The sequence below is a fragment of the Muscardinus avellanarius genome (genome assembly GCF_963383645.1).
Source record: "Muscardinus avellanarius genome assembly, chromosome: 3".
NCBI classification, from domain to species: Eukaryota; Metazoa; Chordata; class Mammalia; order Rodentia; family Gliridae; genus Muscardinus; species Muscardinus avellanarius.
The window spans coordinates 137,064,353-137,088,735 of record NC_137788.1 but is presented as its reverse complement, the minus strand read 5'-3'; the positions used below and the strand labels follow the sequence as shown (position 1 = coordinate 137,088,735).

General features: G+C 37.0%; 1 protein-coding gene across 2 annotated transcripts in view; it reads left to right on the top strand.

The window, feature by feature from the left end:
• The window catches only part of MYO9A (myosin IXA), a gene marked incomplete at both ends in the record, with an annotated part of 187,408 nt that overhangs the window by 44,443 nt on the left and 118,582 nt on the right, over nucleotides 1-24,383 (top strand). For both annotated transcript variants that reach the window (XM_080693311.1, XM_080693312.1), the window contains 5 exons: nucleotides 2,867-2,983; nucleotides 6,330-6,464; nucleotides 13,014-13,135; nucleotides 16,717-16,858; nucleotides 22,948-23,143. In XM_080693311.1, the coding sequence (XP_080549437.1) occupies nucleotides 2,867-2,983; nucleotides 6,330-6,464; nucleotides 13,014-13,135; nucleotides 16,717-16,858; nucleotides 22,948-23,143 (712 nt within the window). The remainder of the gene's footprint in view (nucleotides 1-2,866; nucleotides 2,984-6,329; nucleotides 6,465-13,013; nucleotides 13,136-16,716; nucleotides 16,859-22,947; nucleotides 23,144-24,383) is intronic.

The window sequence follows — 24,383 nt, the reverse complement described above, 5'->3', positions numbered from 1 at the left end:
AAGTGTGTTAATTGAAATATTTCCTAGGCCCTTGAAAGTTAATCATAAATTTTTCATTGATTTGGAAACTTAAAATTGAATGTCATTTTAAGCAATAGGTTTGCATTTCTCTCTAAGAATCTTAATCTCTTCACCATTCTTTTTTTTTTTTTTTTTTTTTTTTTTTTTTTTTTTTTAACGATACTGGGGATGGAACCCAGGACATTCTACCTATCTGAGCTACACCCCCAACCCTATTTTTTTATTCTTTATTTTGAAACAGGATCTCACTGAATTAGTTGCACAGGGCCTCACTAATTAGCTGGGGATGTCCGCAAACCATGATCCTCCTGTCTCAGCCTCATGAATGCTGGGATTACAAGGGTACACCACCTTGCCCAGTTCTCTTAATGTTCATATTATTAATATGGGATAGGTGGGTAGATGGTAGGTAGAATTGTAAATGGTCAGAATTTGACTCCATTGATTATTCCTTCTTTTTTCTGGGGGGAGGGATTTACTTGGGATTGAACCCAGGACATTCTACTTCCAAGCTACAAGTACAATCCTTTTATTTTGAAATAAGGTCTGTCTAAGTTGCTAAGACTGGCCTTGAACCTGCAATCCTTCTGTCTCAGCCTACCATGTACTGGGATTATAGGTGTATGTCACCATGCCCCACCAAACCTGACTGATTATTCCTTTTTGAGATAGTTTTTTATCAGTTATCTTCCAGTCCATCATATTTTGCTGATTTACTTTTTAATGTAGGATACTTCTTTGTACTTTGTTTTGCTTCTTTTCTTCTTGAACTCTTAAAAGATGAGGTAGCCAAGGACATAGTCTCTGTCTTTTCTATATTTATCTAGATTATTTCACCCACTCCCATGGTTTTATATATCATTTTATATACTCAAGCTGCTAAATGAAATTTGTTTTTATTTCTATACTACTCAGCTATATAGGGTAGTGTATTGGTCATCTTCTCATCATTGTGACACAAGATGTGAGAAAACTTAGAAATGGAAAAACGTATATTGGCTCATGGTTTCAGAAGTTTGTAATCCTGGTTAGCTGGTTCCATTGCTTTGGGCTTAAGGCAAGGCAGAACATCATGAAAGAGTGAAGGAAAGCTGCTAACCTCATGTGAGCCAGGGAGGAAAGAACACACACACACACACACACACACACACACACGAAATGACCTTCTAGGGTCTGCCCATAGTGAATTGTTTGCTCCAAGTAGGCCCCATCTCCTCTAGTTTCTACTGCCTCCCAATAATGACATTATAGTATAAGTCTATAATCAGTTGACCACTGATGAGGTCAGAGTCCTCATGATCCAAAATTACTTCCTTTTAAAGTATTACTTCTGAACACTGTTGCAGTGGGGATCAAGCCTTTAACACATAAGCCTTTTGAGGGGGGGCACTTCATATCCAAGGCCTTAAAATACAGGTTTCTAGGTAACAAGATACTTAAGTTATTAGAATTTGTAGTCTTCTAAGTACTAGGGCTCAATTCTGTAAATGTATACTCTTTTTTTTTTTTTTTTTGGTAAGTTGAAGTGCTTTTTTTTTTTTTTTTTTTTGGTGGTCCTGGGGTTCCTGGAAGCCTTTCTACCTCCAGGCTACACTCCCAGACCTATTTTTACATTTTTATTTGGAAACAGGGTCTCCTAAGCCAGCGCGCACGGCTGTCTTCGAACCTGCGCAATCCTCCTGTCTCTGCCTCCCAAGCGCGGGGATTACAAGCGTGGGCCACCACGCCCGGCTGAAGTGCTTTTTAAAAAAAATTTTTTTTTAGTTACTGGAGATGGAACCCAGGGGCATTCTACCTCCAAGTTACACCCCCAGCACTATTTTTTATTTTGAAACAGGTCTCACTAAGTTGCAAATGATCTCACTAAGTAGCTGAAGCTGTCTGTGAAGCGTGATCCTCTTGTCTCAGCCTCCTGAATGCTGGGATTACAAGCGTGCGCCACCACGCGCAACTCTAAAGTGCTTTCTTAATGAATTTTCTTTAATTGACTTTTTAAAGACCAATTTCAAAAAACAATTTACAATGATAGTACAGAGAATTTCTAACTGGAAAAATCTGGAAGCCAGGGAAATATCAATTTCACAGTTCTATAATGAAGGAATTGTTACTTTCTGGGGATAGAATAATTTTAGAGTTTATTGTAGATGATGAGTTGACAAGTAGGAATGTTATTGTGGTATTACATCTGTATTTTATGAGTACATAGGATTCCATAGATAATTATTTATGCTGCCATATTTATTACTCTACTTAAAATATTCTTCCCCATTGTAGCTGGTACGTTCATTTGTTTGTAAACTTCCCATTATACTTTCTTTCCTAGGGGAAATATGTACCCTAGTTTTCAGTAAAAATGTTTGAACTGAATAACCCACATTTTGTTTCTGTTTCATAGCAATTTTTACCCAGATCCCTCAGTTGGACTAAATTGATAATTATGTATAGAACACTTCAGTTGTAGGCTATTTATATTGATAAAAAAAAATTAGCTTCAGTTGGGCGTGGTTGGGTAAGCTTGTAATCCTAGCATTCGGGAGGCCGAGATAGGAGGATCGGGGTCCGTGGACAGCCTCAGCTACTTAGTGAGGCGCTTTGCAACTTAGTGAGACCCTGTTTCAAAATAAAGAATAAAAAATAGGGCAGGGGTATAGCTCGGAGGTTGAATGCCCCTGGGTTACATCCCCAGACCGGCAAAAAAAAAAAAAAAAAAAAAAAAAAAAAGCAAGCTTCTAATCCAAGATACTACATTTTTTTTTTTCTTGAATGAGAGTGAAACATAACTTTTTAAATAGTATCTTATATTATTACGAGTTTTTGCACTCATAGCTCTTTCTTTGTTTTGCAGGCTGTGACAGTGAGGAACTCCATGGCTAAGTCTTTGTATAGTGCCCTGTTTGACTGGATAGTTTTTCGAATTAATCATGCACTTCTGAATAGTAAAGATTTGGAGCACAATACCAAGGTAATGATATGATGGATTACAATTTATTTTCCCTTGAAAACTTATGATAAACCGGTTAATATGTGAATTTTTAAAATACATTTTATGTAGAATAGTTTAAAATTGCCTTTACTTTTGTTATTTACTAATGTATTCAGGAACTCTTGTGTATATTTTCAAACCTTTTATGTTTGTACATGTCAAAAATATACAAAGTTGCTATTAAAAATATAAATAGAGCTGGGCATGGTGACACATGCTTTTAATCCCAGTACTTGGGAGGCTGAGCTAGGAGGATTGCAGGTTTGTGGCCAGCTTTAGCTACTTAGTGAGGCCCTCTGCAGTGTAGTGAGACCCTGTTTCAGCATAATGAATAAAAAATACGGCTGGGGATATAGCTTAGAGGTAGAATGCCCCTGGGTTCAATCCCCAGTACTGCAAAACACACACACACACACTCTTATGCTATCTGTATTGTTTCAAATGGCATTTTTATGTAAGATCTCTTAAAGTAATTCTGTATTCTTGTAAATCTGGACCTCACTATTTTTAATAATTTTGTAATATATAGTATGATATATGCTATAAACCTCCCCGTTAAACTGTTTTTGTTTTAGTACAAGAACTGATGTAATAAGTATTGTTTTACTTTTATGTAGCTTTCATTGGAATAAGTTCCTCACTGTGGAATTGCTGAATTTAAGGATATATATGTTTTAAAACTTACGTAGTAGCTATCCCTATATTGCTTTCCAAAAAGAACTGTATACTTCCACCTGCAGTGTATTAAAGTGCCTGTTTCCCACTTTTACCCATATTAGATTTTAATTGGTATTTATATTTAATTGGTATTTACATCTTATGATAAGTATTACATTTTTTTCATTCTTTTCATTGTTGAAAGTTGAGCACCTTCTAATATTTTCTGTTTCTACTCTGTTTTATTTCTTATGTCTTTGTGCTGTTTTGTTGTTTTGTCATTTGTTATTTCAAGAGCTATATATTCTAGAATTATGGGGACTAAATTTGATATTGCAAATATATTTTCTCTTAGTTACTTGACCTTTTTTTTTTTTAAATTATTGGTTCTGGGGATTCTACCTCTTGTGCTGCACTCCTAGTTTGATTTTTTATTCTTTATTTTGAAATGGGCCCCCCCCCTAATTTGCAGAGGGCTTCACTAAGTAGCTGAGACTGGTCGCAAACTTGAATCCTCCTGTCTCAGTTTCCCAAGTACTGGGATTACAAGCGTTTGCCACCATGCCCAGCCTAGTTGCTTGAATTTTAAAAATTTGTTTATGCTATGTGTTTTTCTGCCCATGTGTTTTAAATTTTTGTACAGTTAATTGTTTTATTCTTTTCATTTATAGTTTTGTGTCTTATATTTTATTGACATAGAAAGGCCTATTTTTTTTTGGGGGGGGTCTGGGGATGAAACCCAAAGGCAATCGACCTTCGAGCTACACTCCCAGCCCTATTTTTTATTCTTTATTTGGAAACAGGTTCTTACTAAGTTGCGGAGGTTCTCACTAAATAGCTGAGGCTGTCCACGAACTGTGATTTTTCTGGGCTCAGCCCCCCAAATGCTGGGATTACAAGGGTGCGCTACCACGCCGGCTTTATTCTTTATCTTGAAACTGGGTCTCACAAAGTTGCATAGGGTCTCACTAAGGAGCTGAGGCTGTCCTGGAACTGTGATCTTCCAGTGATCTTCCAGTCTCAGCCTTCTGAATGCTGGGATTACAAGCGTGTGCCACCATGCCCAGCTTTAGAAAGGCCTATTCTAGTCTTAAGATTATAATTTTAGTATCATACTTTTAGAGTTTTTTTTATATCTAGGTTGAATTTTTTTATTTGGAACTTGTTTTTAATATAGCAGATATAGGCATTTAGTGTTAATCATTTCAGATTTTAAAAAATTTTCTCAATAGTCTTTATGGAACAGTCTACCTTTTCAAACTGATTAGATATCTCATCTTGAGCTGGGTGTGGTGGCACACGCTTGTAATCCCCGTGCTTGAGAGGCTGAGACCTCAGGAGGTTTGCACATATTCGAAGCCAGCCTTAGTTACTTTGTGAGGCTCTCAGCAACTTAGTGAGACCCTGTTTCTAAATAAAATACAAAATAGGTCTGGGAGTATAGCCCAGAGGTGAAAAGCCCCTTGGGTTCCACCCCTAGTACCACCAAAAAAAAAAAAAAATCGTATCTTGAATGTTTTAATCCTACTCTCTTAAATGTAAAATTGCTCTAATATTAATTTTTATGCTTTAAACTTGCAGGTACAAAATTAATTTAAATTATGTCTAATTTATCAAATTGACTTATTTTTGAGGGACATTATTTTAATTTTTCTTCTTAAGGGCTTAGACTCAGCAAAATTAAACAGCATGAGTAAAGGCTTATTTATCATTCATTATATCAGTTTTCCCAGTACTTCTCTTAGCATCATTAACTAAAAATTATTTTCCTATAACCAAAATTATCGTCCCATTTGTATTTCAAGCATGGAATAGAAGTGGTGAGAGGACTGTTTAAATGCAGGTATTATAGTGGAATCCCTATCTTCCATAGTAAGTAGTTATAGTTTGTAGAAGTAAAATACCCCAAAACAGAAGAATAAACTTTATCAACACTATTTTTTTCTTTTTCCTATGGTTGTACTTAGGATTGAACCCAGGGTTATTTAGCCTCTGAGCTACACCCCAAGTCCTTTTTATTTTTTGAGTAGAGTTGTGCTAAGTTATTCTGTCTTGGTCTCAAACTTGTGGATTCTTCTTGGTCTCAAACTTTTGCCTCCCAGGTCCTGGGGTTACAGGAGTGTACCACCACACTGGCTCTGTTCACTCTTTCTGTTCTATCAAATACTGAAGGATTTGAGTGTTGTTGACTTTAGGGTCAAGGATCGCTCTTCTTTGTTATAATCCTTTTACAGCTATTCTACATTTTAATGCTTTTTATTTTTAGTAAGATTAAATTTTAACTTTTAGAAAGTATGTGTTTTTGTATCTTGTTTCATTCTTAGTCTGGATGAGGTGATTAAATAAATATGAGCCCACCTTTTTATAAGTACCACTTGCTAACTGATCGCACCACCAGAGCTATAGCGTCCCCCCTTCCCCCATTTTTTGGTACTGGGGATGGAATCTAGTAGCATTCTACCTCGGAGCTACACCCCCAGCCCTATTTTTTATTCTTTATTTTGAAACAGAGTCTCAGTGAGTTGCAAAGAGCCTCAGTAAGTAGCTGAGGCTGTACTTGAACCACAATTCTCTGGTCTCAGCCTCCCGAATTCTGGGATTACAAGTGTGCACCACCACGCCTGGCTAAAGCCCCCTTTTTTAACCAGAATTTTCTCTTGTTTTTCAGACTTTGTCCATTGGTGTTCTTGATATATTTGGGTTTGAAGATTATGAAAATAATAGCTTTGAGCAGTTCTGTATTAATTTTGCTAATGAACGTTTACAGCACTACTTTAATCAGCATATCTTCAAGTTGGAGCAAGTGAGTACCTAAATATGTATATGCTTCTCTCTTACACAAGTTTTTAACTCAAAATCATGATAAGCATTTTAAGTCTTGTGTTTTAACATAGATATTGTGGTATGCATAGCATTATAAGTAAATGACATATCAGAGTTTTGAAACATATCATGCAGGAATTTATTTTTATAGTTACCAAATAGAATCGGTAATATGTGCTTATTTTAGTACATCCCCGAATGACAAGATGGTGGGTTTGTACCTAGAAGCATTCTACCTCTCAGCTATACCTCCAGCAGATTTTATTTTTTATTTGGAAGCAGGGTCGATTGAGAGTCTCACTACTTGCTGAGGCTGTCCTTGAACTTGTACTCCTCCTGCCTCAGTGTCCCAAGTACTGGGTTTACCGGTGTGTGCCACCATGCCTGGGAGTATTGGGGTTCCTGGAAGCCCATCTACCTCCGGGCTACACTCCCAGACCTATTTTTACATTTTTATTTGGAAACAGGGTCTCCTAAGCCAGCGCGCGTGGCTGGCTTCGAACCTGCGTGATCCTCCTGTCTCTGCCTTCCAAGCACGGGGATTACAAGCGTGCGCCACCACGCCTGGCATATTGTTGAGTTTTAATTGCTACTGTGTGCTTGGCCATTTTGTTCAATGCTAAGTGTGCTTATTTGATAGCTTTGATCTAGTTCTAGATTGGAATAGAGGAGCTTAGTAACAGACTTTTAAGCACGGATACAAAAAACATGGTAGTATGGAGAAATCAAGATGCTAACAGCCTCAGCTGTTAGTCGTGGACAGCATCAGCTACTTAGGCCCTCTGCAACTCAGTGAGACTCTGTTTCAAAATAAAGAATAAAAAATAGGGCAGGGGGTGTAGCTTGGAGATAGAAAGCCCCTGGGTTCAATCCCCAGTACTGTTAAAAAAAAAAATAAAGAGCAATTAGAGCAAAAGTAGTATTTAATCCCACTAATATTAGTTATTGAATAATAATGGTTTAGTTGCTCTAACTAGAAGCTAAAAACTGTCAAGCTAGATATAATACAACACTAAATTATTTACTGCTTGTGATACACATCTAAATGTAAATATACAGACAGATTAAAAGTAAGAGGATGGAAGCCAGGTGTGGTGGCACACACTTGTAATCCTAGCATTCGGGAGACTGAGACAGGAGGATCGCAGTTTGTGGACATTCTCAGCTACTACATAGTGATGCCCTTTGCAACTTAGCAAGACTCTGTCTCCAAATAAAGAATAAAAAATAGTGGCCGGGCATGGTGGTAATCCCCGCGCTTGGGAGGCGGAGACAGGAGGATTACTCAGGTTCAAAGCCAGCCATGCTGGCTTAAGACACCCTGTTTCCAAAAATAAAATAGGTCTAGGAGTGTAGCCCGGAGGAGGTAGAAGGGCTTCCAGGAACCCCAGTACCACCACCAAAAAAAAAAAAAAAAAAAAAAAAAAAAAAAAAAAAAGAATAAAAAAGAATAAAAAATAGGGCTGAGGGTATAGCTCGGAGGTTTCAGGAAGCCCCTGGGTTCCATCCCCAGTACCTCAAAAAAAAAAAAAAAAAAAAAAAGTAAGGATAGAAAAAGATTCAACAAACTAACAAAAGCATTTGTGGCTATACCACAGCATTATTAGATAAAAAAGGAATATTTCATAAGGCTAAAAGGATCAGTTCTCTAGGAAACATACAATCTGAAATTTATAGATATCTGATAACATAGCCTCATAATATATAAAACCAAAATTAGCTGGGCATAGTGGTGAATTCTTGTAATCCCAGTACAAAAAGCCAGCCTCAGCAAGTAATGAGACCTTCATCCACCTAGTGAGACCCTGTTTTAAAATAAAAATGAAGTAGGGCTGGGGGTGTAGCTTGGAGGTAGAATGCCCCTGGGCTCAGTCTCTAGTACCCCCCCCCACAATTTAATAAAACTTAAAAGAATATATTTGAAATCATAGTGGGATATTTTAACATGCCATGCCTAATAGCTGATAGAACAAGGATTCAAAGAACTAGTAAGGAGTATAGAAATTAAAGCATATGGAGGGTCGACTGGATGCTTTTCTGGTCATCCACTCTTGTCTGCCTTTCAGATCAGAATGCTAGTTTCCTTGGCCTGATTGCTGACACCTGATCAGTAAGGATACAGAGTTTTCTTTTTCTTTAATAAAGCAAATGCAAATTGATATGCATAGAATACTATGCTAACAGTTGAAAGAATACACTTTTTTTTTTTTCCAGTATTGGGGATGGAACCCAAGGATATTCTACCTCTCAGAGCCACCCTCAGCCCTATTTTTTATTCTTTATTTTGAAACAGGGTCTCATTGAGTGGCGAAGGGCATCACTAAGTAGCTGAGGCTGTCCATGAACCATGATCCTCCTATCTCTTCTTCCCAAATCCTGATATTACAAGCGTGCGCCACCACACCTGGCTTGAAAGTCTTTATTTTTAAAAATGTGTAATATAGCTGGGCGTGGTGGCGCACACTTGTAATCTCCACGCTTGGAAGGCAGAGACAGGAGGATCGCGCAGGTTCGAAGCCAGCCTCGCTAGCTTAAGAGACCCTGTTTCCAAATAAAATATAAAATGGGTCTGGTAATGTAGCACGGAGGTGAAAGGGTTCCATCCCCAGTACCACCCAAAAAAAAAAAAAAAAAAAAAAAATATATATATATATAGTTTTATATATGTACTATATTATATACATTTACTTTGTAAATGTACATCTTATATATGTACTGAGTAACAGAAAATACATGTATGCTTTTAGATAGCCTAGACAATGAATAAATTAAAAACTTTTGCCGGGCATTGTGGCGCACACCTGTAATCCCTGCACTTGGGAGGCTGAGACAGGAGGATCACACAGTTTCGAAGCCAGCCTCAGCTACTTAGTGAGGCTCCCAGCAACTCAGTGAGATCTTGTTTCCAAAAAAAAATTATATATATAAAACTCATATATAACTCATATTATATATAATATTATATATATTATATATAACTCATATTTTATATAACTCATATATAACCCATATATACAACATTATATATAACTCATATATATCATATATATCATATCATATATGATATATATGATATATATATGATATGATATGATACACACATATATGATATATATCTCATTATATATACAACATTATATATAACTCATATATATAACTCATATAATTATATATAACTCAGTGAGATCTTGTTTGCAAAATATATATATATGTTTCCCAAAAAAAATATATATATATATGTATATGTCTAGGAGTATAGCCCAGAGGTAGAAAGCCCCTGGATTCCACCCCCAGTACCACCACCAAAAAAAAAAAATTGAAATTAATATACATATTGTGGTGTATAGCCATGTAATTGATACAAGTTATTAATATTGAAAATCAATGATCCATCTCTACAACTTAGAAAAATATTAGGCTATTAAAAGACAGGAAATGAAATAATAAAAATAAAAGGAATTTAAAGTGTAAACAAATAGACCATGGAGAGGATCAAACTAAAAACAATAGTTTGAAAAGACTAATAACATTGACAAACTCAAGAAATTAATGAGACACAGATGCACGCACGTACCATGCACTCAGGCAGGCAGAAATATAGAAAAGCAAACCAGAATCTTAGTGAAGAAGAAGATGTCATTGTGGATCTCAGGCATATTGAAAAGAGAATGCACTAAACACCTTTATGTCAGTACACAGAGTCAGATTAAAGAAGACTGGTGCAGAATAAATGGAAAGTTTGATCCTAATTTTTGTACATGTTTCAAATTTGACAAAATTCTTTGCCTTGTTTATTGTTTTTATTTTTTTTTATGGTACTGGCGATTAAACCCAAGGGCATTCTACCTCTAAGGTTCATGCCGTGTCTTGTTTTGTATTTTATTTTAAAACAGAGTCTTACTATGTTCCTGAGGGCCTAAGTAGCTGAAGCTGTCTTTTGAACCTGTGATTCTCCTGTTTCAACCTCCTGAGTACTGAGATTACAGGCATTTGCCATTATTGCTGGCTTTTCTGTTTTAAATTTTGTTGGGAATTTTTGTATGCATATTTCTACAAATTTAGAAAATATTTAACAAAAGAAAATTGATTTCTGTAGCTATTCAGTAATTGAATATATAATTTAAAATCCACACAGAACATTGCAAATGAAGATGGTTCTACTGCTGAACTAAACGAACACTGGAAAAAGAAATGATAGGTGGTACAACCTCTTAAGTGAAGTAGAAAAAGAGATAATTCTGAATACATGTTAGGGACTAGGATAACATTTCATACCCAAATCTATCAAGGATATTACTAGAAATAGAAGTTATACATCAGTTTTACTCAAAAAATATAGATGCACGACTTCTAAACAAAAATTAGGAAACAAAATCCAGTGCAATGTAAAAAAGGATGATACCCTCAAAACTAAGTGGATTCTATTTCTAGGTATATTTTACATTTTAATAGCAAGCATCAATCAGCTAAATTCATCTGTTAACAAAGAAGAAAAATACTCTTGATTATCTCAGTAGGATTATAAAGTACATGATAAAATCGCATATCCATTCTTCTTTTTTTTATTCTTTCTCTTTTCTTTGGTGGTACTGGGGGTGGAATCCAGGGGTTTTTCTACCTCTGGGCTACACTCCCAGACCCATTTTGTATTTTATTTGGAAACAGGGTCTTACTAAGTTGCTGAGAGCCTCACTCAGTAGCTGAGGCTGGCTTCAAACCTGTGCGATCCTCCTGTCTCAGCCTCCCAAGCGCAGGGATTACAAGCATGCGCTGCCACGCCCGTCTTCTTCTTTTTTTTTTAATGAAAATTTCTTAGCAGCTAAAAGTATGAGTAGGAATGAACTTCCTGATGTAGAATATCTACAAAAATATGATTAATGGAAACACACTGAATGCTTTCTTCCTAAAATATAGAATAAGACAAGGGTGCTTGTTTGCTAAGAGTTTTTTTTTTTTAATTTTTAAACTCATGACCAGGCATAGCATAAAAAGAGAACATATAGATGGGTAGTTAACATAGGTAAATATTTTTCTCCTATTATTCAGCAAGGAAATTAAAACTAATTTTTAAAATTTTCTGTCGCCGGGCATGGTGGTGCACACTTGTAATCCCTGCTCTTGGGAGGTGGAGACAGGAGGATTGTGTAGGTTTGAAGCCAGCCTCGCTGGCGTAAGTGACCCTGTTTCCAAATAAATTATAAAAAATAGGTGTCTAGGGAGTGTAGCCTGGAGGTAGAAGAGTTTCCAGGAACCCCAGTATAACCCCCAAAAAATAATTGTCACTTTTTACTTTAGCATTTCTGAAGTCATTTATATAAACAGTCTTGAGGTTGTTTACATTGGGAAGAAGTAACACTATACTCTAAGCATATACCAGAATGAAAATGAAAAATGGTACAAGTACTGATGAGACTTGTTGATAGAGTTGGTGGGGAGTATTTAAATTGGCATATCTACTTCAGAAAACTGGCAGTATTTGAAATACGGTCTTGAGACTGGCTTGGAAACTACAATTTTCCTGTTTTAGTCTCTGAAATACTGTGTTTATAGGCATTCACCACCATGCCCAGTTTATAGTCCCTTTTGTTGGCTTTAAGACAAATTAGGAGAATTTCCAGTTGAGATAAATTAGGCTTGTTCAGTTTATATTTTTCTTAGTGGAGTCATGATACTAAGACTGAGGCCTAAATTTTGATTAAGGTCATCATGAAATAGGATTATAACCATAAAATTCAGTTGCTTGTATATTTTCTTCCTTTTCCTCCTCACCAGGTACTAGCTGGGGACTGAACCCAAGGCTTCTAACTCTTCACCACTGAATTATATCCCTTTCCATTTTTATTTGAGACAGGGGCTCACTAATTGGTAGAGGCTTGCCTCTAACTAACTTGCAATCCTCCTGCCTCAGACTATTGTCACCACACACTACTTTTATGTATTTTTTATTTTTATTTATTTATTTATTTATTTATTTATTTATTTATTTTGAAGATTTAAAGAAGTTTATTAGAAAGATAGAAATACAGAAAATAGAAATACAGCCCCATGCCAAAATGGCATGGGGGGGTGACTCAAAATGAATACACCCTACTTTTATGTATTTTTTAAAGAAAACTGACCAAGGCTGTAACAAGATTTCTACAATTAAAATTTTGTGTCCTTCCGGGCGTGGTGGCGCATGCTTGTAATCCCCGTGCTTGGGAGGCGGACACAGGATGATTGCGCTGGTTTGAAGCCAGCCTCGCTTGGGTAAGAGACTGTTTCCAAATAAAAATGTAAAATAGGTCTGGGAGTGTAGGCCGGAGGTAGAAGGGTTTCCAGGAACCCCAGTACCACCAAAAAAAAAAAAAAAAAAAAAAAAATTATATATATATATTCTTTACATTATTGTACATTATTGGATTGGTGATTCAAAAATTTTTTTTGACTTTTCTTTTTTGCTTGGTAGGAGCTTTCAGTCATTGTCATCATATACCTACTATTTTCTGTAAGATTAATAAATTGTTATTTGGTTATTTGGTTTTCCCAGGAGGAATATAGAACTGAAGGTATCAGCTGGCACAACATAGATTATATTGATAATACTTGTTGCATAAATCTTATTAGCAGAAAACCAACAGGATTACTCCATCTTTTGGATGAAGAAAGCAAGTAAGTATGATTTTTTTTTTTTTTTGGCAGTACTGGGGAACCCAAGGGCATTCAACCTCTAAGCTATACCCCCTGTCCTACTTTTTATTCTTTGTTTTGAAACAGGGTGTCACTAAGTTGCGGAGGGCTTCACTAAATAGCTGAGGCTGTCCGCGAACAGCCATCCTCTGGTCTCAATCTCCTGAATGCTGGGATTACCAATGTGAGCCACCACGCCCAGCTCCCAGTCTAATTTTTATTTTTTATTTTGAAAGAGGGTCTCACTGAATTGTGAAAGGCCTTACTATACAGCTGAGGCTGTCCGCGAACTGGGATCCTCCTGTCTCAGCCTCCCAAATGCTGAGATTACAAGCGTGCGCACCCACACCCTCTTCCCAGCACTATTTCTTATTCTTTATTTTGAAACAGGTCTCACTGAGTTGTAGAGGCTGTCCCCAAACCACAATCCTCCTGCTCCACCTCCCAAATGCTGGACTTAAAAGTATGCGCCACCATACCTGGCTCTTTCCAATTTTTAAATTAACTATTCAGCTTTTGGTACTTTTGGTATCTTTTAGTACTTTTTGGTATCTTTTGGTATTGGGGATTGAACTAAGGGGTATTCTACCTCTGAGCTATACCCCAGTTCTCTTTATTTTGAAACAGGGTCTTGATAAATCACCGAGGGTTTTGCTAAGTTGCTGAAGCTGGCTTTAAACCTGTGTACCTCCTGTCTTAGCCTCCCAAGTACTAGAATTACAGGCGGTATTACAAGTATGCACCACCATGCCTGGCTCGAGGTATTGGGTATATAATTAAAACATGAATAGAGCAAGGGTTCACATCTGTTTCATCTTTTTTTTTTTTTTTTTTTTTGGTACTGGGGTTCCTGGGAGCTTTTCTACCTCCAGGCTACACTCCCAGACCTATTTTATACTTTTTTATATTTGGAAGCAGGATCTCTTAAGCCAGTGAGGCTGCCTCCGAACCAGCGTGATCCTCCTGTCTACGCCTCCCAAGCGCGGGTATTAACAAGTGTGCGCCACCACGCCCAGCTGTTTTATCATTTTTTAAGCAAAAATGTTATAAAGTGTACATCTTATTGTACAAAGATTATGATTTTAGCCAGTCTTGGTGGATAGTATTGTAATCCTAATACTTGGGAGGGTGAGATAAGAGGATCACAAGTTCAAGGTCAGCATGAAGTAACTTAGTGAGATCCTGTCTCAGAATAAAAAATAAATAGGTTTAGGGGTATTGCTCAATGGTAGAACTTCCCTGGGTTCAGTCCCCAATACCATAAACAAACAAAACAACAACAAATATGAAACAGAACAAAAGCCTGAACCTTTATTTTCCTAGCCAGTCGTTACCTCACTTAGATGTCAGTTTTGACCAATGAAGAGAATTTCACCTCTTCGCAATTATTTAAATATTTTTGGGTTAAGCTACATGGTCTAAAAAGATATTAAAGACAGGAAATATTTTCCCTCTGTCATTTATCTGTAAAGTAGTCATATTTCTCACCTGGTTTGAGCATTATTTTCCCTAAAACATTTTTCTTGTGTGGGAAACATGTGAGATAGTTTCCTAGTTGTGCTTTTACTTTTCTCTGTGTGTGTAACGCTCTAGGGGTAAGAGCTTTAAGTCCAAGAGAGATGCATTCTGCTCTACATTAGTGATGCATAAGTGTGCAGAGGTTAAGTTTGCCTAGACTTAGGGGCTTTGATTCATTCAGTCTTTGCCTTGGTGGGCCATACATTTTCTAACTATTGGAGACACATGATTAAAACACTGTTGAAGAGGAATATATTTGGACAATATGTGTTGGTGACTTGAACTAAAGTATGATTAGAATTGGAAAGAATGTTAATAGAGATTGTTGCTCTAGTTTCTACTTGAAATCCTAAGGGTTATAATCCATTCTAGAATGGCATTAGAGTTTTGGAGGAAGCTTACTGTGGAGATGTTTTTAGGAAAGGATAATATGCAAAGAGCAGGCCAAAGTGACTAGAAAAATGACAAGTGTTGGCAATATAAAAAAGCCAATAATGTTTATGTAATCCCTGTAAGATGCCAGGTAGCATCAGACATTTTTAGTAGTATTACTTGATTTTACTAGCACAGTTAAACTGGGTATGTTATACTCATTTTATGAATTAGCAGACCAGTTTTAAAAGGTTACCTAGCATGCCCAAGGTTCCTGAGAGAAATTATTTATGTTATTTGGGTATGTAATGATTTGTCTAGTACTATCAGTAAGTATAAACCTATTCATGTGTATTTGAAATAGTTGGATTTAAAGTAGGAATATATACTAATTTATATATGTAATAAAATTTCTACATATTTATAAAGAAATAGGATGAAGAGTGACCATGGGTATCAAGGACCTATTTAAGGAGTAAGAGATTGTTCCCCAATTGGAAATCCTCTTCCAAAAGAATGAAGAGCAGGCGGGGCCCACTCCGTGGGCTCACTGTGCTGGGTTGCACAGCCCTGCAGCCTTGGCCGAGCACAAAGCGACCAGAGCCCCTCAGATGGTGCTCATGTGTGATTCTGCTCACATCACAGCTGCTTAAATCCCTCTGAAGCAACAGCACCAGTCCTTGCTATACTTAATGAGAATTAGGCTAGATATTGTAGGGAAAAATTCTTTGTAATCTGCTAAATACCATTATAAAAAGAGCAATGAGCTGGGCATGGTGGTGCATGCTTGTAATCCCAGCATTCAGGAGGTGGAGACCAGAGGATCATGATCACGGACAGCTTCAGCTACTTAGTATGGCCCTTAGCAACTTAGTAAGACCTTGTTTCAAAAAAAAAAAAAAAAGAATAAGTAGATGAGTGTGGTGGTGCACACTTATAATCCCATTGCTTGGGAGGCTGAGACAGGAGGATCACACAGGTTCTAAGCCAGCTTCAGCTACTTAGTAAGGCTCTCAGCAACTCAGTGAGACCCTGTTTCCAAATAAAGTATAAAATAGGTCTAGGAGTAGAGCCTGGAGGTAGAAAACCCCCTCAGTTCCACCCCTAGTACCACCAAAAAAAAAAAAATAAAAAAAAATAAAAAATTAGGGCTGGGGGTGTCTCTCAGCCGTAGAATGCCCCTGGGTTCCATCCTCAGTACTGAAAAAAAAAAAAAAAAAAAAAGAGCAACGTCATTATAAAGTACTATTGAGGCCAGGTGTGGTGGCACACATGGTGGCGCACACTTGTAATCCAGCATTTGGGAGGCTGAGACAGGAGGATCGCAGGTTCATGGTCTCAGCTACTTAGGGAGGCCCTCTGCAACTCAGTGAGACCCTGTTTTAAATTAAAGAATAAAGCCGGGCGTGGTGGTGAACACTTGTAATCCCAGCATCTGGGAGGCTGAGACAGGATGATCCAGGTTCGTGGGCAGCCTCAGCTACTTTGTGAGGCCCTTTACAACTCAGTGAGACCCTGTTTTAAAATAAAGTATAAAAATAGGGCTGGGAGTGTAGCTTGGAGGTAGAATGCTCCTGAGTTCAATCCCCAGCACTGCAATAAATAAATAAAGTACTTTTGAACATCTTAGACTAACTACAATGTCTTTCTTGTATTTTTTCTCTTAAATTCAGCTTTCCACAGGCTAATAATCAAACATTGCTAGACAAGTTTAAGCATCAACACGAAGAGAATTCTTACATTGAATTTCCAGCTGTGATGGAACCTGCTTTCATCATTAAACATTATGCTGGGAAAGTAAAATATGGAGTAAAGGTTAGTATATTTTCCACTGAATATGCTTTAAGAGCAGAGGTGTGTTCTTGACCTGGCATACTATTCTCTTTGCAGTTTTTGGAGGATCTTGGTCAGTAACATTTGGAGACATTTTATGAGATAACTACTAAAGTTGGGATTCTCCTTTTCAGTATATTACTGTCTTAAGTAATGTTGCCTTTGGTTTCTTTATGAAGATTTTCTAATGTTAGGCCATTGTAAGAAATTTTTTCAATATGAAAAATATGTCTCAAACCCACTTCTTTATCCATAAATATAATTTATTTTTTTCTTTCTTTATATTCATAAAGACTGATGGAGACTGTATGTCTACATATACAATTATTATATTTGTGAGCTTGCACTCCTAATAAATATATTGACACTATTACCTGTTAACTCCTGAGAGGGTAATCTTCATAATTTCATCCATTTCTTATTTGTAATTTGTGGGCCTTTTACTCTTCAAGCACTTGAAATTCCAGCCTGTAAAGATACTGTATTTCCCACATAAGGCAGTAGAGAATACTGTAGCAATATGTATCCTCTTGGGTCTTGAGGTGAGTGTCTTAAGATGATTTATCCATTCCCAGTTCTTGTTCTTGTTCTTCTCCCCTCCCTTCCCCCTCCCCCTCCCTCTTCTCCCTTCTCCCTTCTTCCTCCTCCTCCTTTTTTTTTTTGGTACTGGGGATGTAACCCAGGAGCATTCTACCTCTGAGCTATACCCCAGCTCTACTTTTTATTCTTTATTTTGAAGCAGGGTCTCACTGAGTTGCAAAGGGCCTCACTATGTACCTGAGGCTATCCACAAACCACGATACACCTGTTTCAGCCTCCTGAATGCTGTAATTACAACCATGCAGCACTATGCCTGGCCTTCCCAGCCCTTCTTATTTTTTAATTTTGGGATAAAGTCTTGCTAAATTGCCTTGGTGGCCTCAAATTTGTGATCCTTCAGTCTTAGCTTCCCAAGTAGCTGGGATTATATGTGTGTGCCTGGCTTTGAAGTAATTGCTTTGGAATTTGTTGTTCCATGAACCCTTCTTTAAGAAACTTTTTTTCTTTTTTTCTTTTGTAGTACTGGTTATTGAACCCAGGGGTATTCTACTTCTGAGCTTCACTCCCAGCCCTATTTTATTTTTTATTTTGAAACAGGGTCTCACTAAGTTGTAAAGGGCCTCGGAAGTTGCTGAGGCTGGCTGAGAACCTGTGATCCTCCTGTCTCAGCCTCCCAAGTACTGGGATTATGGCAATGCGCCACCATGTCCTGGCTTAAGAAACTTTAATTTTGAGTGATGACCTTAAGTAAATATTACCTTGGTAAGGAGTTGAGATGATGCATTATAGGCCATGATAGAGGAAAGAGTTTGATATGTAGAAATAACTAAAAACAAGTCAGTGTTGCTGGACTATAAGAAACAAAAGGGATAGTGACATGAAGTGAATTTACAGTGACGAACAGATTAATTTTAGAGCTTCTAAGTCATCATTTTGAAGAGAAGGGATAGTGGAAGGCCAGACAAGGAACTGGCAGATACACTTATTAAGTTTTAATTTTTTAGGTGATATATTAAGGTAAAGTGAAGTACAAGAGCAGCAGTAGAGATGGGAAAGAGCTAAATGATTATGAGAGATTTTAGAGATACTACCGCAGTACCCATAACTTTAGTGGTGTCTAGATAATAAGTGGCTGCTGACTAGAGCTGATGGGTTAGTTGGAGGTACCACATCCTGAAATGGAATAGACTGGGAGAACAGACTTAGTGCAAAGTGAAATAAAGCTTTAGATATAAAAATGCAAACCAAAACTACATTGAAATTTCGTCTAATCTCTAGTTAAAATGGTAATCTTCACAAATACAAACAGTGATAAATGCTGGCTAGGATGAAGGAAAAAGGAAATCTTATACACTCTTGGTGGGATTGTGGAGATTGGTATGAAGGTTCCTTAAAAGACTAGAAATGGAACCAACATATGACCCAGCTACACTGCTGCTTGGCATCTTTCCAAAAAGTCAGAACACTATAGTGAAACATGTATACCCACCTTTATAGCAGCACAATTCATAATAACCCAAGTATGGAATCAGCCGAGGTGTCTATTCAGAGAGAAATGGTTAAAGAAAATATAGTATATACACTACACACATGGAATTTTACTCAGCCATAAATAAGAACAAAGTATGTCATTTGCAGGAAAATGGATGAAGCTAGAGAATATTATGCTAGTGAGATCAGCCAGTCTCAGAAAGTCAAGGTTCATATGTTTTTTTTTTCTCATACACTGAATTTAGAGAGGAAAAATAGGAAACATAAGGGACTTAGGAGAAACGAGGAGAGAGACTAGCAGAATTACAGATTAATTACAGAATTAGAGATTTGGAGGGGAAAAAAAAAGAGGATTGAGGGAAAAACTGTTCAATTAATGGTATGTCTGTATCTAAAGGTATCACTACCCGTTTTACTAACATGTATGGGCAGGGGAAGAGGGGAACAAGGTGGAATGCAAAAGGTAGAGCAAGTGCTGAGTGCATGTGTGTATCACTTTGAACCTCATTGTGATGTATAATCACAGTGCACTAATAAAAGTATTTAAAAAGCCCTTGAACATATTGTGAGTTACGTAAAGTGTACAAATCTAAAGTATATAGATTTTGTTATGCCTTTCCCCAGTTCATTTCCTCCACAGAGATGACCACCATCTTACTTTCATCATTCATATTTTAATTACTATTACATTTCAGATAAAAACCAGGCATGGTGGCGCGTGTTTGTAATCCCAGTACTTGGGAGGCTGAGACAGGAGGATTGCAAGTTTGCAGTTAGCCTCAGCTACTTAGGCCCTTGGCAACTTAGAATCTGTTTCAATATAAAGAATAAAAAATAGGATAAAGAATAAAAGGTAGGGCTGGGGGTATAGCTCAGAATGGCCCTGAGTTCAATACCATTACTACAAAAATTTTTTTAGATAAGTGGAATTTTATATGTTATTTCTGTTATATTTATCCATATTATTAGATTGAAACTAAAAGGATAGGGAATAGATAAAAGCTGGCATAATTTTATTTACTGGGCAAAGTAGACAAAGACCAGATGTATTGCTAGATAAAGTGACATTTCATAATGATAAAATTGGTCAGTTAGCCGGGCGTGGTGGCGCAGGCTTGTAATCCCAGCATTTGAGAGGCTGCGACAGGAGGATTGCACAGGTTTGAAGCCATCCTCAGCTACTGAGTGAGGCTCTTAGCAACTTGTTGAGACCTTGTTTCCAAATAAAGTATAAAAAAGTCTTGGAAGTATAGCCTGGAAGTAGAAAAGCCCCTGAGTTCTACCCTCAGTACCACAAAAATAAATAAATAAATAAATAAATAAATAAATAAATAAATAAATAAAAATTGGCCAGTAATCCACCAAAAATATATGAACCTGACGACTTTGATTCAAATTATATAAAAGGAGATCAAAAGTAGTCCTAGACAGATTCACCACCATAGTTATAAATTTTAACACATATCTCATTAGCTAGTAGAACAACAGACACAAAAAGTCAATAAACACAGAAAAATTGAACAATACTGTTAACTGATCCAACTAGTATATGAAAACGTTAACTAGAGCTGGACATGGTGACATACCCTTGTAATCTTAGTACTTGGGAGGCTTAGATAGGAGACTCACACGTTCAAACTCAGCCTCAGCAACTTAGCGAGGCTCTCAGCAATCTAGCAAGACACTGTTTCAAAAAAGGAAAGGAAAGAAAATAGGGCTGGAGGCGTAGCTTGGATATAGAATGCCCCTGGATTCAATCTCCATTATCCTTCTTTAGCCCCTTCCCCCATATCAGGAATGTAAAAGGGTACTTTACTACAATGTCTATAGATGTTAGGATATGAATATATTTTGTCAGTTATTTGACTACATAGATAAAATGGATGAATACCTCTAAAACATACTTTTCCAAAACTTATATCAGAAAGGATAGAAAAACTTGAAAATCTATGTCTACTTAATAATTTGAATCATTAGTTTGAAACTTTGCTGTAAGGGACATCTCAGGCCCAAATGGTTTCAATGATGAATGCCTCCAAACATTAATTACTATTGGTACTACTTATTTTCTTTAAGTTGGAGATTAAGATATATAAATTGACCTCAGCAATAACAAGAATGATCTAAACTAGAAATAACACAGTTGGGCTACATCACATAATTTACAAAGCCATAATGTTGTGATTACCTGATGTAAGACTATTGCTAATTGGGAGGCTGAGACAGGATGATTGTAGGTTCAAGACCAACATCAACCTAGCAAGATTCAGTTTCAAAACAAAAAACAAAACAAAAGGATTTAGCCTGTAGCTTAGAGGTAGAATGTCTCTGGGTTTAATAACCCCAAGACCACCAAACAAACAAAAAAAAAATAGTATACAAGATCAAACCCAGTTTTAATTTCCAATATGCATCTGCAATGGGGGCTGATAAGGGAGCATCAGAAACAAGTAGTAAATCACTAAGTGTGGTCTTAGGAAAACTAGGAGAGTTTCAAGAATAGTCTGGTCAGTTTATAAGGGCCTTACAAATCTATACGTGTAAAGGCATTTCGTTGTTGGTCACTATGGATACATGACAGTGATCATGGAAAATGGTTCTAGAATTAAGGATATACAGTATAGTGATTAATAGAGTGGAATATTCTTTTTTTTGTGTGTGTGTGTGGTACTGGGGGTGGAACCCAGGGGCATTCTACCTATGAGCTACACCCCCAGCCCTATTTTTATTCTTTATTTTGAAACAGGGTCTCACTGAGTTGCAAAGGGCTTATGTATTGAGGCAATCCTCCAGTCTCAGCCTCCCAAATTCTGAAATTACAAGCGTGCACTACCACGCCTGGCTTAGAGTGGGATATTCTTAGAGTATGGCAGACTAGTATTTTGGTTCCCACACTGGTTCTGATTAATCTGTTTGACCTTTGACTGCTGTTTACCTTCCTATTTAATTATCAGTATATTACAATTCATGATTGAATCTGATTTATTGAGTAATTGTTAGAATTGAATAATATTATATAAAGTATTGTAAATTAGCTCCTGTTAGTTCAGCTATTAGTAGTTATTAATGGATGATTGTGATGAGTGGTGGTGATTTGGATTAAAAACTGTTACTTAATTTTACAAACAGTTTTATAGCATACTTCTCTATAAGGATGTTTTGAGGCAAGCCAAGGAATAAGACTCCTGGCATTTTTACTTTTTTTTTTTTTTTTTCTCATTCTCAGTAGAACATAGAAGATTTAGGAATGGAAAGCCCTAAAAGTAATAGAAAAAGTTGAAGCTAACCTCTGTATTTGAGGACAGATGACATCATATTAGATTTACTCCTCATAGAATTCTTTTTTTGTGTGTGTGTGGTACTGCGGATGGAACCCAGTGGGCGTTCTTCCTTCGACCTACACCCCCAGCCCTATTTTTTAGTCTTTATTTTGAAACAGGGTCTCACTAAGTTGCCAAGGGCCTCACTAAGTAACTGAGGCTGGCTGAGAACCTGGATCCTCTTATCTCAGGAGATGGAACCCAGGGAACCCAGGGACATTGTACCTCCTAGCTATACCCCAGCCCTAATTTTTATTTTTATTTTGAAACAGTGTCTCACTGACTTGCAAAGGGCCTCACTAAGTAATAGCTGAGACTGTCTGCAAACCCGGATCCTCCTATCTCAGCCTCCTGAATGCCGGGATTACAAGCATGTGCCCCCATACCTGGCATCATAGAATTCTTATATTAAAGGTATTCTTTGAAGCTGCATCAGTGATATACTCATATTTTAAATTTTCCTGTTCAGTGTTTAGTGTGAATATAGTTGAATGATAATAGTCATTGCCTAGATTATACATATTATTCTGAGCCCTTGGAGTAAAAAGAATGGGACTTGTTTTAGGGTTGGCTGACACATATATACACTTAATCCACTTAGATATCCAGAATAGAAATTACTTCTATCATCTCTGTTCAGTTACTGTTCGAACATATCACCCATCATCCTTTCGACTTAATATAGTTTATTCACTAATCAAAGTGATTTTTTTCATATAGGATTTCCGAGAAAAAAATACAGATCATATGCGCCCAGACATTGTAGCTCTTTTGAGAAGTAGCAAAAATGCGTTTATCTCTGGGATGATTGGAATTGATCCCGTAGCTGTTTTTCGGTGGGCAGTTCTCCGAGCCTTTTTCAGAGCCACAGTTGCTTTCAGGGAAGCTGGGAAGAGACACATTCAGAAAAAAACTGGTAAGTAATAGTTACTGGTATTCTATCATGTTTTATCTTTTTTAAGAAAAATACTTTAATTAATGTCTTATACTTATACTGAGGTGTTGAGTTATAGGAATATATAGTATATATATTATATATAGATGCTTCTCACCACAAGGAGAGTACAGTTACAATAATTTTTATTTTGTTCTGTTTCTTCCTATACTCTGATGTCATGTTTTGGATCTGATGAGTCAAGTTTATATGATTTAAATGTGCATATATTATCTATGTGTAGGTATGTTTTGGTATATTTTTATTTAATAAATATTGATAGGAATAATGAGTATAAAACATCTTGTACTTTAGGTATTAGTAAGTGGTATGATTTGAACAAAAAATGAAGTGATTTTGAACAAAAAGGAAGTGATAAGGTAATGAATTAAAATTTAATTTTGATAATTTATGTTTTTCTTATGCAGAATTTTTACTACCAATGAATTAATTTAGTATGAAAGTATAAATTAGGAGAAAGGTTAGAATTGGGTAATACTGTGGAAAGAATTCTTTGCTCCAGTGTCATCTCTTGTCTTGATTTTGTGACTTAGAGCCTTTTTCTTTTCTATAAAAGAGAGTTAATTATTATCTTTAAAATTCTGAGGATAGCTGGTTGTGGTGGTATATGCTAGTAATCTCAGTACTTGGGAGGCGGAGACAGAAAGATTGCAGGTTTGAGGACCGTCTCAGCAAGTAGTGAGATTCTCATCAACCTAGTGAGACCCTGTTTCAAAATTTAAAAAAAAGCCAGGGCTGGGCGTGGTGGCGCATGCTTGTAATCCCCACGCTTGGGAGTCAGAGACAGGAGGATCGCGTAGGTTCGAAGCCAGCCGCGCGTGCTGGCTTAGGAGACCCTGTTTCCAAATAAAAATGTAAAAATAGGTCTGGGAGTGTAGCCCGGAGGTAGAAGGGCTTCCAGGAACCCCAGTACCACCAAAATAAACAAACAAACAAATAAATAAATAAATAATAAAAATAAGCCGGGTGTGGTGGTGCATGCTTGTAATCCCCATGCTTGGGAGGCTGAGACAGGAGGATCGCGCAGGTTTGAAGCCAGCCTCAGCTGGCTTAAGAGACCCTACTTCCAAATAAAATATAAAATAGGTCTGAGAGTGTAGCCTGGAGGTAGAAGGCCCCTGGGTTCCATCCCTAGTACTACCACCAAAAAAAAAAAAAGAAAAAAAAAAGAAAAAAAATTGGGCTGGAGTTGTAGCTTAGA